Here is a 16,460-nt window from a genome sequence, read left to right as displayed (position 1 = left end):
TCCTTCCAGAGTTCTAAGGAGTTCCAGACAGACGGATAAAAGGGATAGTCACACTTCCGGTACGTAGGGTCAAAATCCCCATAGTGAGTGTTGGTCAAGGACGACATAATGCCATAGTGTTTAGTGTGGGACAAGCTGCTTAGAGCCAGGGGTGTGTTGAACCTTTGTTTATACTGGAGTGAGGGAGGTGAAAGAGGGAGGGAAGGAGGGATGAGCTCTCCTTTTTGGCTCTGCATCGTTGTGTTGACGTAAGGACTCTTTTGTGGATGGGAGGAGTCTTTTCTTTTTTTTTCTTCTTAGTTTAACATTATTGACAAAGCTTGGAGTACACTTTGCCTATTCTGAGTAATTCAGTCAAGTCTTGACACTGAGGGTGGTATCACCTCTCACTGCCACGCAGGACAGGTGGTCATACACAAAGGGGATAATAGTATAGGTCATATTCATGAGGGTGCTATCACTGTTCACTGCCATACAAAACAGTGATTCATATACAGTATAAGTCATATTCTATTTGAGGACTAATCAGTGTGGGCTAGCAAATTTAGGTTAGACTGCAAGAATGTCCTCAAGCACTCCTGATTCAATGTAGTAATCACATAGTTCATCATACAATAAGCCAGGTGGCTTGAAGTTTTTGACAGTGTCACATTCAATAATATAGTGTTCAAGTGTATGCTTTAAAGGTTTAACACAAAGTTTACATGCTGAGTGTTCCGGTATGGGTACAGCGCCACTAACTTGCCAGATGTGTCTGTATCCTAGCCTAATTCTGGTCATACCGGTACCTCTTGTCATAAATGTCATACTTACTAATGCTACAACTGTCAGGTTTCTGCATTTCTCAGAGAAACGAGGAGGATGGGCGTGGAGGAGGCGGATGGGAGGTGATTAGAACTGGGAGGAAAGGAGTTAAGAACTATTGGAGGCAGGGCCGGCGCTACCCACTAGGCGAACTAGGCGATCGCCTAGGGCGCCAACATCTGGGGGCGCCACAAATTCAGGGCAAACTTGGATAAAATTAAAAATGAAGGGAAAACTGTGGTGGACACTGTGGTGGAGCCGTGGAGGGTCGGAGCAGGATGTTAGAAGGGGGGGGGGTCGGAGGGAGGCGAGGGTAGGTAGACGGTAGCCGACTGTGTTTTCTTTTTTAATATTATTCGTTAACCCCCCGGAGGGACTAACCCGGGTCCTTATCTTTGGCGGCCTGGAGAACTGTCGAGCAGTGACCTGAAGGCTGACATCTGAGGAACCCTTCTCCCAACCCCACCATCCCCTCCCCTCCCTTACTGCCACTTACTGCCAGGGCGGCTGAGCCGCCCCTTCCCTGTCTTTCGGGATGAGGCAAGGTTACCTGACCTCTGAAGTTTACGTCAAGGATTTATTGACTTAATGTAATAACAATAATTGGTTATTTGCATGGGTGAAGTAATAAAGCCACAAGATGAAAACAATGTAGTCATGGGTTACTGTACCTACATTAGCTTATCAAAACTTTCAAGGGGGCGCACATCTAAAGGCTTGCCTAGGGCGCCAAATCATCTTGCACCGGCCCTGATTGGAGGGAGGGAGAGAAACAGAAAGGAAATAGAGAGAGAGGATGGATGGAGGTGCAGTTTTTACTAACAGAAAACGGGAACGTGATGTAATTTTGTTCCGTTTTCTTCCGATAGGTGATGCGTGGACATCATTTATTTTCACTATCCTTCAGACGGGAAAAAACAACTTTAAATTCGTAGATTTTTTTTTGCAGAGACTTAAACGATTAAACAGTTAAGATGGGAATATTGGGTAAATAAAGCACCACTACCACGTGACGTATTATTAATAGTGTCCTGGAGAATGTTAGTAGAGGGTCAGGGGGTACTGCACTTCCTCCCCCACAGAGTATCTCGACGCTGCTCTCTTTAATTTCAAACATACGACATAACCCACGGGATTTTCCTTGAAGAGAACTTAATTTTACCAGCCCTCCGGATTTTCGTACCAGCGGAGAGGAATGAGCTAAGAACGTTCAACTACAGTGCAACACAGCCTTCTCCACTTAGCCAGGGTGTTTGCCGTTTCCAACACGGATCTTGGATTAGCTATCGAGGCATTGCAATAGTTTATGATACTGCGAATTATAGAACTCAAGATCTTTGCACGACATCCAACAGGGTTCAGTGACTGTGTGGGAGATGTTGGTGATTTAGGGGTGGTGGTCGGACTGGCAGTATCTCAAACTACCAGAGATTGAATGCTAAGTGACTAACAAGAACCATAGGCGTACAGATAAAAATACAAACACGACAACTGCTGAAACGACTGTAAGCAACCGAGCTTCTATTTATTCGTTAGACTTTAGCTGAGGAGAGGAGGCAAGATAGATACATAGATAGATGGATAGATAGATAGATAGGAAAACAGGAAAATTAAACACTTCTGAACACATACAAACTGTAAACTGTGTCAGGTTGTCCACGTATTGCAGCGTATAATACAAACACGACCTTTGACCTTGACCCATGATCTACTCTCACAATTTAAACCACTTTGTGTACGAGTTTGGACCCTGTCAGCCACGCTCTCAGCTAGATGTGTGACCATGACAAGTACTGGGAGGTGTGACCGACTTTCTTCTGACAAGTTACATCGAGGTCGTAGTGTTCGTTATTGAGATATGTGGCCCCCAAATAGACAGACAGACAGACAGAGAGACAAGACATTCCATACATACATACATACATACAAGATAGATATACATACATACATACGTACAGACACACAGACAAAGCAGCTTCACGGAAAAGAGCGAAAAGTTCTCTCTCTCTGCCCACCGATTCCGGGAAAATGACTGTTACTGACGCAGGCTCCTGGGCAGCGTGTTAACTAGCGTCTTCTCTTCATACATATTCAACACTTGCCACAACCCGCTGCTAATACACATCTGGGTTGATCAACAAGACGAAACCGCGACCAACACCACACAACCCAACCATTGTAAAAATTATCAATAACTTGTAATAAACCAGTGTATTCACTCCCAGTAAATACTACTTCTTGCACTGTCACTGTTGAAATGCCCTGTAGTTTGAGCTTTTCCCCATCTAGTTATTATATTTCTTATTTGTATCACTTATGTTACTTGTATGTTATTTGTAAATCGAAACCCATTCCCCAATTATATAACTATATTTTCAGCCTTCTGGCTGCTATGCTCTTTCAATAAACAGTTAATTATTATTATTATTTATTACTAGATGGCGTCTGTGTCTAATGGAATGTTATTGTGGTTTTAATCTCGCCGATGAAAAAGGTTAATGGAGGCCTTTTTTATTTACTTTGTTTCTTTAAATAAAAAAAATAACATAACATTTAGGAAGGAGGGATACTTATTGGCCCACGCTAGGACGTACAAAGGTCTAAACACAGAGCTTACACTCCACCTTGTAGGAGGGAAGGATAGTAATTTGCATACATCAGGATATGCGGAGGAATGTTCTTGATGGCTCAGTGTGAGGTGTGGCGAGGAGTTATAGAGACATCTGGTGGCGTAGGCGTGAGGCTTGGGTCATGTGGGATGTTCTCACTCCTGATGGTGGTAGTGGTGAGGATGGTGGTGATGGTGGTGGTGGTGGTAGTGGTGAGGATGATGATGGTGGTGGTGGTGGTAGTGATGGTGGTGATGATAATGATGGTGGTGATGGTGGTGGCATTAATGGTAATGGTGGTAGTGGCATTAATGGTTGTGGCTGTGGTAGTGATGATGATGTCATTAATGGTGGTGGTGATAAGTGATAGTGGTGGTGCCAGCATACCTGCAGTGCCACACTATTACACCCCTCACCTCCACACAAGATCAATGTAGCGGTGAACCACATATCAAGTGGTCGTATAACAGTGTACACTATATTAAACAGACTGCACGACACGATGTACACAGCTTCCCCCAGACTGTGAACGGACGGAAAAAAGAAATATACTCAATTTTATTAACTGTGAGATTGCGTAGTTTCATCTGTAAATTTGATAAAAACTTTCCTCATTTATTATTTAACATAAAATAATAATATTACTGTAGTAGTTAGTTTCGAGTCATTCCTCTCGTCTACACGGAACGGGTGCAGTAGAACGGAAAATACATAGAATACATACAGCTGTATCGCGGCCAACGAACACACTGGAAAAATGACCTAATCCTGAATGATTTTTTAGTTAATAACTCCTGATGTTTAATTACATTTATAAAAGACAAGAATGAAAACGAATTCAACCTCCCCCCCCCTACACGTTACACAATATGTTATGAATCATATATAACGAAACGTCATTACAGAAACAACAAAACAGAATCGGTTCACAAAAATCAATAACAAGCAGCAGACAGCGTGTGATGGTCGCATCACTGAAGGTCTCCCGGACTCAACGCGGCGCACCATCCTCTGACGTTACGGCGATGGAGGGAGTCCGGAGTCGTCAGAACCTAGCTGACTACCTCCCACCTCACCTTAGTCCTGCTGTATATTTTTTTCCCTTACGCTGACTCATCAATACAAACACATTACTGGTGGTTGTTGGCATTGCTTGTTTTGAGGTATTTAACTGTTCAGTATCTAAAGTTTTTATTTGCAATTTTCTAGGGCTTAATTTCTATACTAGGGAATTATTACGGCTTCTACGGCCTGGGTGGATAATGCGATTAGTGCGATAGAACACGTCTAGCAGGTGTTGGTCGAGCTGATGGACGCCACTACCAGGGAGATGCACTTGTGGTGCTTGAGTTGACGCTTGTATTTTGGTTTCCCGGAGTTGAGTGCAAGTACAACCTGGGTGGAGAAGCATATGGATAAATAAGTTGACAGATGAATGAATAAACAAATACTTCTATGTGTTACTTGTTGACTACCAATCTGTGTGAGTGACGTTAGAGGGACAGTTGGGGCATTGTTGGGTCCTCACAGGGTCGTCACTCAACCTTAATTTTCTTGCCTTTTCTTCTTTTTACTCACCGTGACAATGTGAGGGACGTTGTGACGTGTAACGAGAGATAAAAAACATTATAGAAACACTCGACGTCAAATCATGGTTATTTTTACCGAGACTCATGGGTTGTGATTGACTCGTTCATGAGGGTGGCATCAGAGTCCTCAAGTTACAACACCACTCTCTTGATGCTCTCTTTCTAAAGGTCTCTTTATGTGAGCTGAAAACATTAACATTAATATTTGGGTTAATGTTGTCACCATGTGGGGATTATTGTATCAATATTTTGTAAGTAATCAACTCATGCACTGGTGTGAGAGGTCTTGGGTTGCTACAAGGTTACACCGCCAGGGCTTAGCTTCCATCAGGCCACCACAAAGTAAAAGTAAAGAAATAAAAATATAAATAGTTATTTTTGTGTTGAGTTTACCTACAATTTTCTTAATCGACCGAGTTTCAGGTTTTCAGTAGCACCTTTTCAACAATGCAAAGATGAAACCTCTGGGTGTGTCTCTCTTGCCAAATAACTGTGAAGCAATCAAATTCATGGAATTTATTCCTTGGGCCAAATATTCTTTTCCTAGACACAGTTTATTTTCTTTATTTTGAGGTGAATTTTGTTTAGAGTTTGTGTACATCGTGTGTGTGTGTGTGTGTGTGTGTCGGGAGGGGGGTCAGGAATATATATCTCCTTATGACCTCAGACATGACCGACAAATCACGTTCCACTACGGCTGCTGCCTTGTTAACTTATTAAACCTAAACTCAACACTTAACCAACTTCTTCATATATCAAGTACCAGAGACGAGGAGATACTGAATGAAAGAACTTCTCCTATAACGCTTGACATGGTCTTCACCTGATGCGCCATCATGACAAGAATTAGATGAACGTCTTGAAGGAGGAAGTCAAACAACACTGCCACTCTGCTTGAAATACCCTTCAGTCTTTGGCTCAGGGATTCTGATTGATCATTCCTACATCACCTGATTCTTAAAAAAAAAATTATCCAGGCAAAAGTTTTCAGCTGAAGGTCGGAATTTAATAATAAAAAAGTCTCCCAAATGACCTGCGACCTCGTGACCTCTGCTTTGACCAATCACGACCAAACGTGATCAACTTCAGTGATGATCCTCAAGTGAGAGATATTAGAAAGTGAAGTGTCTGGGAGGTGCTGATATAATCCCATACTCTAACACTGTGACCTTCATGCCAACAACGTGACTATTCCTTGACCTTTGACCGATCATCATAAAATCAACAGGTTTCTCGCGTTTCACTCTGCCTGGAGGTTATAGAATGAAGAAGACCTCAGAGCTTGGAGCAACACATAACAACAAACACCACCACGACACAAGTCAGTAAAACGAGTGAAGGTGGGTCCCGTAGGCCTAACACCGCACCGTATACACAAGCAGGCAGCGTGGTCGGCACTGCACTCGACTGCCTTCACTTCCCTAGTTATAAAGTTAGGTGACCGTTTACAGCTGGGTGGACTAGGGGTGCCCCGGGACCGGACTATCAACTCTTAGGACCAGAGGAGAGTGCTGGAAAATTAATATATTCTGTGATATTCGCCCACATGACATACAGACAGACAGGCAGACAGACAGACAGACAGACAGGTAAACAGCAGACAGACAGATGCGGATGAAGCTCAGAATTACATAATATCCTCATTCTTGAAGAAGATTAATCCTCTCACTATAGGAGGCAGTACTAACGGGTGTGGTGCAGGTGTGTATGTTGTGTAGGTGTGGTGTAAGTGTGCTGTAAGTGTGGTGTAGGTGTGGTGTAGTGTAGGTGTAAGTGTGGTGTAAGTGTGGTGTAGGTGTGGGTGATGTGTGGGTGTAAGTGTGGTGTAAGTGTGCTGTAAGTGTGGTGTAGGTGTGGGTGATGTGTAGGTGTAAGTGTGGTGTAAGTGTGGTGTAAGTGTGGTGTAGGTACAGGTGTAGATGTGGATGTGCGTAAGGTGTGGGTGTGAGACTGGTGTGGAACAGGTGTTAGGTGTGAGGTTGCCAATAATGCTCGTGACAGGAGACTGGGAGTCACGTGGGCTATGAGACGTCGGGATTTATCTATTTGTATTTATTAAATTTTTTGTTGGCTGGCCCACACACACACACACACACACACACACACACACACACACACACACACACACAATCAGTGTTAACGGGACCAGAGAGGTGAGAAACTGAGGTGTGGGAGACGAAAGAGTGAGGTATTTGTGTTATCACCTGCAGGCCACCTGCCATACCAGGTAGCCTCACCTGTCTCACCTTCACCTACTCAAATTATAGGTAAAACCAGCTCTCTTACTCAACCTTATAATCTGGGCCACAACTGCAGTTAATTTTAACCTATGGATCACCCAAGGTCAACCGTTCACCCACGGTCAACCTATCGGTGGTAACCAACTCATTGAGTCAACTAAGGGGAGTCAACAAAGCATTTCCCTCACCGTCTCTCACTTTCGTTAACCCATTATCTCACTCACCCAATCCACACTACATCAAGGGCACCATCCCATCCACCCACAACCACCCAGAGCATCAAATCAATCCATACAGGAGGCCACGGTCTGTGTTTCTTCCATAACTTATCGTCCTGACCACACACTCCAGCATCGATTGAGTGAGTGTGTTTACGCCCCAGAATCTGACCTTGATGATCCACTCCAAAGTCTAAGACAAGTGACTATTGTTCTCTGGTCTATCATGCTATTAATACTCCTGTAGAGGCCTCATTCTCTCGGTCTCGTGAGTGACATTATTTATAAACGTTGCGGAATAGTTCGTGTGTGTGTGTCTCGCAACGTCTAAGTAGTTTAATTTTAACCTGTGTGCGGTACTGTATACCTTTCCTTTTTGACGCTACGATGTCCTCATTACTGTACAAAGCTCTACTGAATAGCTCATATATCATATTGTAGGGGAGGGGAGGCGACAATAAAACGTAAGGTACACAACTGCTATAGAATACTTGTGTGGGTGTTATATAGGTCAGTTCCCCCTACCGGTTTATCCAGTTTCCTTAATTGGTGTCTCCTGCCACAGTTGACAATTACAACAATTATATGTGAATAATTTCGAAAACCTAAGTGGCTTCAGTTTAAGAATGTTATTTACACAATAGCAAACATAACTTAGCATCTATTAACTCATAAATTTTTCTTTCAGTTAAACGACATGTTGGCTACGAGACAAGAGGCTGCTACAGCAACTGAGAGGCTTAGGCAGTAGTACGACAACTTTTACTGGGGTGAGTGTGGGTGCCAGACGGCTGAGTAAACGTCAGGTACTTCCTCGCCAGTCATGATGTTTGAACCTGATCATATCAAATGCCATTCCATAATTGCATGACAACGTATAATAGTTATACTTCTTCATGGACTGTGTAAAACTTTATCTTTTATTTTGCTGGGCTCTAAATTATGTAATCATTATGTAAGGCACACTCACATAATCTCAGGGATGAACGTTGTGTAATGTGATTTGAGTAAAAACTTAAAACATTCTTGTGAACAGTAACAATGACGATGATGGTAAAGGCCTAATCTACACTTAAAGCACAAATGCTGTGATCTTTGAGATATTTAAGTGTGAACTCTTACATTTTGGTATTTGTATGAGACGCCATACTGTACTATGTTCTTCAGTGCTCAGGGGGGGATTCGTCCCATTCCACTGAACCCTCCACCCCCACCCCCGAATCCCCCTTTGATGTACGGCCCTGGTGTACGGCACTGATGTACGGCCCTGATGTATGGCCCTGATGTATTTTTTGAGTATCAACAGACGCATGTACAGTTAGCGGACACGGATGAATACATTGGCACAAGTTGCCCCATAACACCAACGCCTCCATCACCACCACCACTACCACACTGTTTCTCATCCATCCATCTCCACACATTAGATTATTGTGAGGTGAAAATATGGTGTGGAGGAGAGGCGGCAGAGAGTGGAGGGATGGCAGTGTTGTATTGTGGTCAGGGAAGTGCGGCCAAATTGCTGCAGGTGGACGATGGCGGTGAGCAGGAGGTAAGTTGTGTGGGTCCAGTGTTTTCTGAAGACTTCTGTGGTCTAATGGCAACACCCCCCCTCCCCTCCCCACTGCTTATATCACTCACTTCCCTAATGCACTGATACTAATGCTTTTGGCTATATCCCCGATTAGGTTTAGAGGATTAGTTCAGTTCATATTATGTTATAAAAATGTCATTCAGTTAGTAAAGAAGATTTGACGTTGGTGATACAATGTTGTAACCCTTGGGTCAACTTTCTGAGTCTGTGTTTTATTGGTGTTCATTTATATTATCTTTCTCTCACCGACGTCAAACTCTAGTTATAAATTATTGAAGAAAAACGCTGAGTAACAGTGACTGGTAACCCGGTACCCAAACTACCAGTAACTGATACCCTGGAAGCCACAGTGACTGGTACCCCGGGAGCCACAGTGACTGGTACCCCGGGAGCCACAGTGGACTGGTGCCCCGGAAGCCACAATGACTGGTACCCCGGGAGCCACAGTGACTAGGCACCCCTGAAGCCACGGATTGGTACCCTGGGAGCCACAGTGACTGGTGCCAGCCACGGTGACTGGTACCCCGGGAGCCACGGTGACTGGTACCCTGGGAGCCACAGTGACTAGTACCCCTACTGGTACCCCAGGGAAGCCACAATGACTGGTACCCTCGGTTGAGTTCAATGACTGGTACCCTGGAGCCACAGTGACTGGTACCCTGGGAGTACCTGGTGGAGCCACAGTGACTAGTACCCGGAAGCCACAATGACTGGTACCCCTGGGAGCCAGTGACTAGTACCCTGAAGCCACAATGACTGGTACCCTGGGAGCCACAGTGACTGGTACCCCGGGAGCCACGGTGACTGGCCAGTGACTAGTACCCCGGAAGCCACAATGACTGGTACCCTGGGAGCCACAGGACTGGTACCCCGAGCCACGGTGACTGTTCCCGGGAGCCACAGTGACTGGTACCCTGGAGCCACGGTGACTGGTACCCCGGGAGCCACAGTGACTAGTACCCCGGAAGCCACACGACTGGCACCCCGGGAGCCAAACTAACCGGGGAGGCCATCTTATGATACATATAAAAGTGTGATATATATATATATATATATATATATATATATATATATATATATATATATATATATATATATATATATATATATATATATATATATATATATATATATTTGTGTGTGTGACACATATATAAGTGTGTGACACATATATAAGTGTGTGACACATATATAAGTGTGTGATACATATATAAGTGTGTGACACATATATAAGTGTGTGACACATATATAAGTGTGTGATATATATATAAGTGTGTATAATATGGGAAATTATATTGTGTATATATTTAAAAATAATAGGGCAGTAAGGGCAAGTATATGTGTGTGTATATAATAAGCTTCAACTAATATAATGTAATGTCACATAACCTATCCTAACTTAATCTACTTAACCCAATATAACGTAATGTAACCTGACCTAATCTAACCTAACCTAACGTAACGAACTGTATGGTAACCTAACCTAATCTAACCTAACCTAACGTAACGAAGTGTATGGTAACCTAACCTAACCTGAGAAACTCAACCACACCTTAGCCAAACGTACCCTAACCTAACTAACTCTTGCAAGCCTTAACCTAACCTAAGCTAACCTAACCTAACCAACGGTACCAACCCTTAACCTAACCTACCCTAACCTAACCAACTCTCCCAACCCTTAGCCTAACCTAACCAACTGTACCAAACCTTAATCTAACCTAACCAACTCTACCAACCCTTAGCCTAACCTAACCTAACCTAACCTAACATAACCTAACCTAACCAACTCTACCAACCCTTAACCTAACCTAACCAACTCTACCAACCCTTAGCCTAACCTAACCTAACCAACTGTACCACACCTTAACCTAACCTAACCAACTCTACCAACCCTTAGCCTAACCTACCAACCTAATCTAACCAACTCTACCAACCCTTAACCTAACCTAACCTAACCAACCCTACCAACCCTTAGCCTAACCTAACCTAACCAACCCTACCAACCCTTAGCCTAACCTAACCCAACCTAACCTAACCTAACCAACTCTACCAACCCTTAACCTAACTCTAACCAACTCTACCAACCCTTAGCCTAACCTAACCTAACCAACTCTACCAACCCTTAGCCTAACCTAACCTAACCAACTCTACCAAACCTTAACCTAACCTAACCTAACCAACTCTACCAACCCTTAGCCTAACCTAACCAAACCTAACCAACTCTACCAACCCTTAACCTAACCAAACCTAACCAACTCTACTAACCCTTAGCCTAACCTAACCAAACCTAACCAACTCTACCAACCCTTAACCTAACCAAACCTAACCAACTCTACTAACCCTTAGCCTAACCTAACCTAACCTAACCAACTCTACCAACCCTTAAACTAACCTAACCAACTCTACCAAACCATAACCTAAACACTCTCACCCAACCTAACCTAACCAACCTCAACCCCTAGCTAACTAACCTAACCAACTCTACCAACCCTTAGCTAACCTAACCTAACCAACTCTACCAAACCTTAACCTAACCTAACCCAACCAACTCTACCAACCCTTAGCCTAACCTAACCAAACCTAACCAACTCTACCAACCCTTAACCCTAACCAAACCTAACCAACTCTACTAACCCTTAGCCTAACCTAACCAAACCTAACCAACTCTACCAACCCTTAAACTAACCTAACCAACTCTACCAAACCATAACCTAACCAAACCTAACCTAACCTAATTCTCTTAATAATCTTGGTAAGTAGTGTTTGTTTAAATAATGCTCTACAAGACATGAGTAACAATGATAATCTCTTACAATAATATTTATACAGTTCTATATAATGTCTCTTGATGTCTAGTTTAGGTGTTTATATATCTCACACTGTCCCAGGAGGATGCCATAGCCCAGTTACAGTGACCGGGAGCCACAGTGGCTGGTGCCCGAAGCCACCGAGACTGGTGTCCCAGGAACCACCGAGACTGGTGTCCCGGGAGCCACAGTGACTGGTGTCCCTTGAGCCACATTGACTGGTGCTCCGGGAGCTACAGTGACTGGTCTCCCCAGGCCTGACTGGTGTCCCTGGAGCCACAGTGACTGGTGCTCCGGGAGCCACCGTGACTGGTGCTCCGGGAGTTACAGTGACTGGTACTCCGTGAGCCACAGTGACTGGTGTCCCTTGAGCCACAGTGACTGGTGCCCCGAGAGCCACCGAGACTGGTGTCCCAGGAACCACCGAGACTGGTGTCCCGGGAGCCACAGTGACTGGTGGTCCGGGAGCCACCGTGACTGGTGCTCCGTGAGCCACAGTGACTGGTGTCCCTGGAGCCACCGTGACTGGTGCTCCGTGAGCCACAGTGACTGGTGTCCCTGGAGCCACCGTGACTGGTGCTCCGGGGGCTACAGTGACTGGTGTCCCTTGAGCCACATTGACTGGTGCTCCGGGAGCCACCATGACTGGTACTCCGTGAGCCACAGTGGCTGGTGCTCCGGGAGCTACAGTGACTGGTACTCCGTGAGCCACCGTGACTGGTGCTCCGGGAGCTACAGTGACTGGTGTCCTGGGAGCCACCGTGACTGGTGCTTCGGGAGCCACCGTGACTGGTGTCCTGGGAGCCACAATGACTGGTGCTGCGGGAGCCACAGTGACTGGTGCTCCGGGAGCTACAGTGACTGGTGCTCCGGGAGCCACCGTGACTGGTGCTCCGGGAGTTACAGTGACTGGTGTCCTGGGAGCCACAGTGAGGGGCCTGGTGACGATATGGTCCATGGTGGTAAACGTGACTATATTTACTGCAGGTGGAGGGGGCCGCGCGCGTGACGTGCTGCCTGACGCCTACCGGGAGGGCGGGGCCACTGGTCGGGCCGCTGCCAGAGACAGGTGGCAACAACAACAACTTGCCTACTTCTTCCCTCAGCACCGTCTGCTGTAATGCTGCCGCTAACTGCTGTGGTTTCCCTACTACCGTCCTCTACGCTGTACTTGGTCTTTCGAGATGCTGGTGGAATTACTCAGTGACGCTATCATCGTCGAGAGACAACGCGAGTGACGCAATGGAGGAGGGCGTGGCTACAGAGTCTCGGGGCGGGACTGGGGCCGAGGTTACCGGGGTCGGTTGGTCCCTGCCATGCAGTCTGTCTTCTCTCCTTGCCATGAACTGCCGGGCGCGGGCGGAAGGCTTGGCGCGCCGCCTTCAATCTCGGGTTCGTATCGGTGGCGGTAGAAATTCGGCAGTCGAGCACACCTCACTGGTCACCCCAGGACCCGAGGACCACTATGCCTCCATGGAGTGCCGACACTCGTCATTTGACGACCAGCAAATGGATTTACTGGATGAGTGTAAATTGCGGCCCATACACGTGGTGACGTCAGAACCCACGTTACACCTGTGTCTCCCTTCGCCGCCATCACTTGGCAACGTCCAAGAGCAGGACTCCGACGTGTACTATGACTTCGACCTGGCCAGCCCAGACGAGGCACCAGAGGGGGAAGAGGAAGAAGAAGATCAGCAGCAGGAGAACGAACACCAGATAAGACAATATGAAGCCACTGAGAGACCAGAGAGTGGGTGTGTTACCTCAGTCACTTCTCCTGTTATGTTCGATGACAGCAGAGATGAGGACGAGGGCGAGGAGAGCCACTCTGGGCAGGGAGGCGACCTTTTTCCTCCCGAGGAGTCCATACTTTGTTTTCCCGACGCAGATCTCCGCGCCGTCAGACAAATATTATCCAACTCATCCTTGAATGACGTCTCGAACCTCACAACTGAGTCAGGGGATGGAAAAGGAAATTGTGATCAAAACCAAAAATGTGTAGAATGTAATGAAAATAAACATGAACGTTGTGAGGCCAGTGGTTGTAACTTTAGTTGTGCTTGTGAATGTTCCAATAGACACCTGGGAACCCACGGGACCTTGGCTCAGGTGCGAGGTTCGGGACTGTCATCGGGTACTGTGTCGAGTACAGAGGGCGCTGGCGAAGCTGTTCACAGCAGCACCTCGCGGTCAATGCTAGTGACGTCGCCAGTCGCCAAGTCAGGGTCGTATCAGTGCCACACTGCCCTGGGTACCCTACCGGCAGTGCCGCACACATCACCCGACTCTAAAACAAGCGCCACCTCGCTCACAGACTGTGCCGGTAGTGACAACACTTACCCAGACCGTGATCATGAAAGCAGTGAAGCATGTAGAGTTGAAAACTGTGTGATGATCGATAATGAAGGTCAGAACAAAGGCGGGGAAGGTCACGAGAATACACGGGAGTGGGGGGAAGTGGATGGGCAGGGCACGGGGTTTGTGGCCAGAGTAACAGTCAGGTATTCACCCTTCGAGGACGACTTCGTAACTCGTGAGGACCATGACAAACCAGAGGTGGTACCTAGGAGGGACGAGGGAATTATCCTGAAAACTTTCCCAGAAACCGCCACTGTCCCCCGGGCTATTTCTGGCGCGACGCCCCCACTCACCGATCCTCACCTCTACACGCCCTCTGAGGGACAGCCCACCGTCATGGAGGCGCGAGAGGACGAGGCTGACCTTCAACTGAAAGGCGAGGTGTTCCACATGGATTTCGACACAGAGGAGATTGAAACATTAGCGGAAGACGAGGACGGGAGTGAAGACGAAGAAGAAAACGAGGAAGACATCGAAGAAGAGACCATATTAACGGGGAAGTTCCGTAACATCCGGGGCTACACGGAGCGGGTAAGACGACTATCTGACGAAGCAGAGGATCGTACGCCGCCTGTAACTGTCATTTGTTATGACGAGGAAGGTTTCACTCAGTCGCAAGAACCGACCAAAGAGGAGGAGGAAGAAGTCACAGAGGAGCAGGTATGTAGCGCCGAGCTGGCGTCCCAACTCTCAGAACTACAGGTGGAGGATGTGGGTATTCAAGTAGAAGCGGATGACACGGACGTATCTGTTGACGATGCTGCAAATCGGTCCTCCTCTGAAGAAACCGACCCGGAGAGAGTTGAAGACTATAAGATGAGGATTAAGCGTTCGTCGTCACTAAAGTGTGGAAAGACCCCACCAGGCACTCCGGGACGTAAGAAAATAGTGCGATTCGCTGACGTCTTGGGTCTTGACCTTGCTGCCGTTCGAACGTTCCTGGGCGGCGGAGTCCCACACGTTCCCCGCTCGGCCTTCTGGGATCTGCAAGTGGAAAACGAGGCCGCTGTTGCAGCCACCACACTTTCCTACCATCCTCCTAATACCTTAGTGCCGAGAAGAGTGTTGACTCCACTCTTCCAGCAGCCTGGGTCACAACTGAACTTCCTAGAGCGAGTGAGGAACCAGAGGGTGGTGGTGGAGAGCGTGGACGTTGGTGATGACATGAGCGTACGAGGCATCGTGCGCGTCCTAAACCTCGACTACAACAAGAGTGTTTGCGTGAGGTACACGTTTGATCACTGGCGCAATTTCCATGAGGTGGGTACCACTAGACTTTACTATTTACATAAGATAGTTCTTACTATATACGGGTACTGCTCGTAAAATAAGGTTAGAGTTTATATGTATAAAAAATTTGGTTCATGATGTACGTTGGTACACACACAAAGTATATATATATATATATATATATATATATATATATATATATATATATATATATATATATATATATATATATATATATATATATATATATATATATATATATATATATATATATATATATATATATATATATATATATATATATATATATATATATATATTCAGTATATATATATATTAACTAATTTCAATAAAATGAAATTTATAATATTGAAACTAGTTAATTTTACCGCCACACCGCCCCGTTAAGTACTGTACTGCGGTGTCCCTCAGGACTCATTTTATTTAAAACTCGGGTTGAAACACGACGACCCCCTTCAAGGGAAGATGTTGTTTAATAATACGGGCGTCAGCCTCTTCCACCTCCTGCACACTCCACAAGAAACAAATTTATCATGTTACGTTACTTATTTTGACTGCTAACAACACACAATGATCAGCAAAACAACAGTTACCACTTCCAGCTTCTAATATACGGTCCTCTAGTTTAGTCGCACCTAACCACACCAATTCCACCCAACAATAATTTCCTTCACGCACCTCACCAAACACACAACAACACTCACTATCCATCGCCACACAACAAAAGGCTAATGATACATTTTCTCATGTCTTTAAGTTGTCCCTACAGTTTCATAGCCTTTTAAGGGGTCATTTGGGGGAGGGGGGAGTGGGTTAAGTTGGTACAATATTATTCTCGAAGACTATCGTGTTCAAAAGGAGACATTAATACTATGTTTATAGGATCTAAAGAACTCACTAGTGTCTTGTTAACTTTAAATATTTAGGCTGAACTCCTTAAACATTCAGGCTATAATAAAGACGTTTCCCCAACCCAGGTAAATATCT

General features: G+C 45.6%; 1 protein-coding gene across 3 annotated transcripts in view; it reads left to right on the top strand.

The window, feature by feature from the left end:
- The window catches only part of LOC121856373 (glycogen-binding subunit 76A-like), a 130,592-nt gene that overhangs the window by 66,533 nt on the left and 47,599 nt on the right, over positions 1 to 16,460 (top strand). Inside the window, exons 2-4 of one of the 3 annotated variants that reach the window (XM_042351909.1) lie at positions 8,149 to 8,230; positions 8,888 to 9,012; positions 12,849 to 15,482. In XM_042351909.1, coding sequence (XP_042207843.1) covers positions 8,941 to 9,012; positions 12,849 to 15,482 — 2,706 coding nt within the window. In that variant the 5' untranslated portion in view covers positions 8,149 to 8,230; positions 8,888 to 8,940. Of the gene's footprint in view, positions 1 to 8,148; positions 8,231 to 8,766; positions 9,013 to 12,848; positions 15,483 to 16,460 lie in introns of those variants that run through there. The other 2 variants (XM_042351918.1, XM_042351928.1) reach the window with 2 other exon arrangements.

Source organism: Homarus americanus, unplaced genomic scaffold, assembly GCF_018991925.1.
Source record: "Homarus americanus isolate GMGI-L3 unplaced genomic scaffold, GMGI_Hamer_2.0 scaffold1024, whole genome shotgun sequence".
In the NCBI taxonomy this organism is placed as follows: domain Eukaryota; kingdom Metazoa; phylum Arthropoda; class Malacostraca; order Decapoda; family Nephropidae; genus Homarus; species Homarus americanus.
This window is presented reverse-complemented; position numbering and strand designations above follow the sequence as displayed.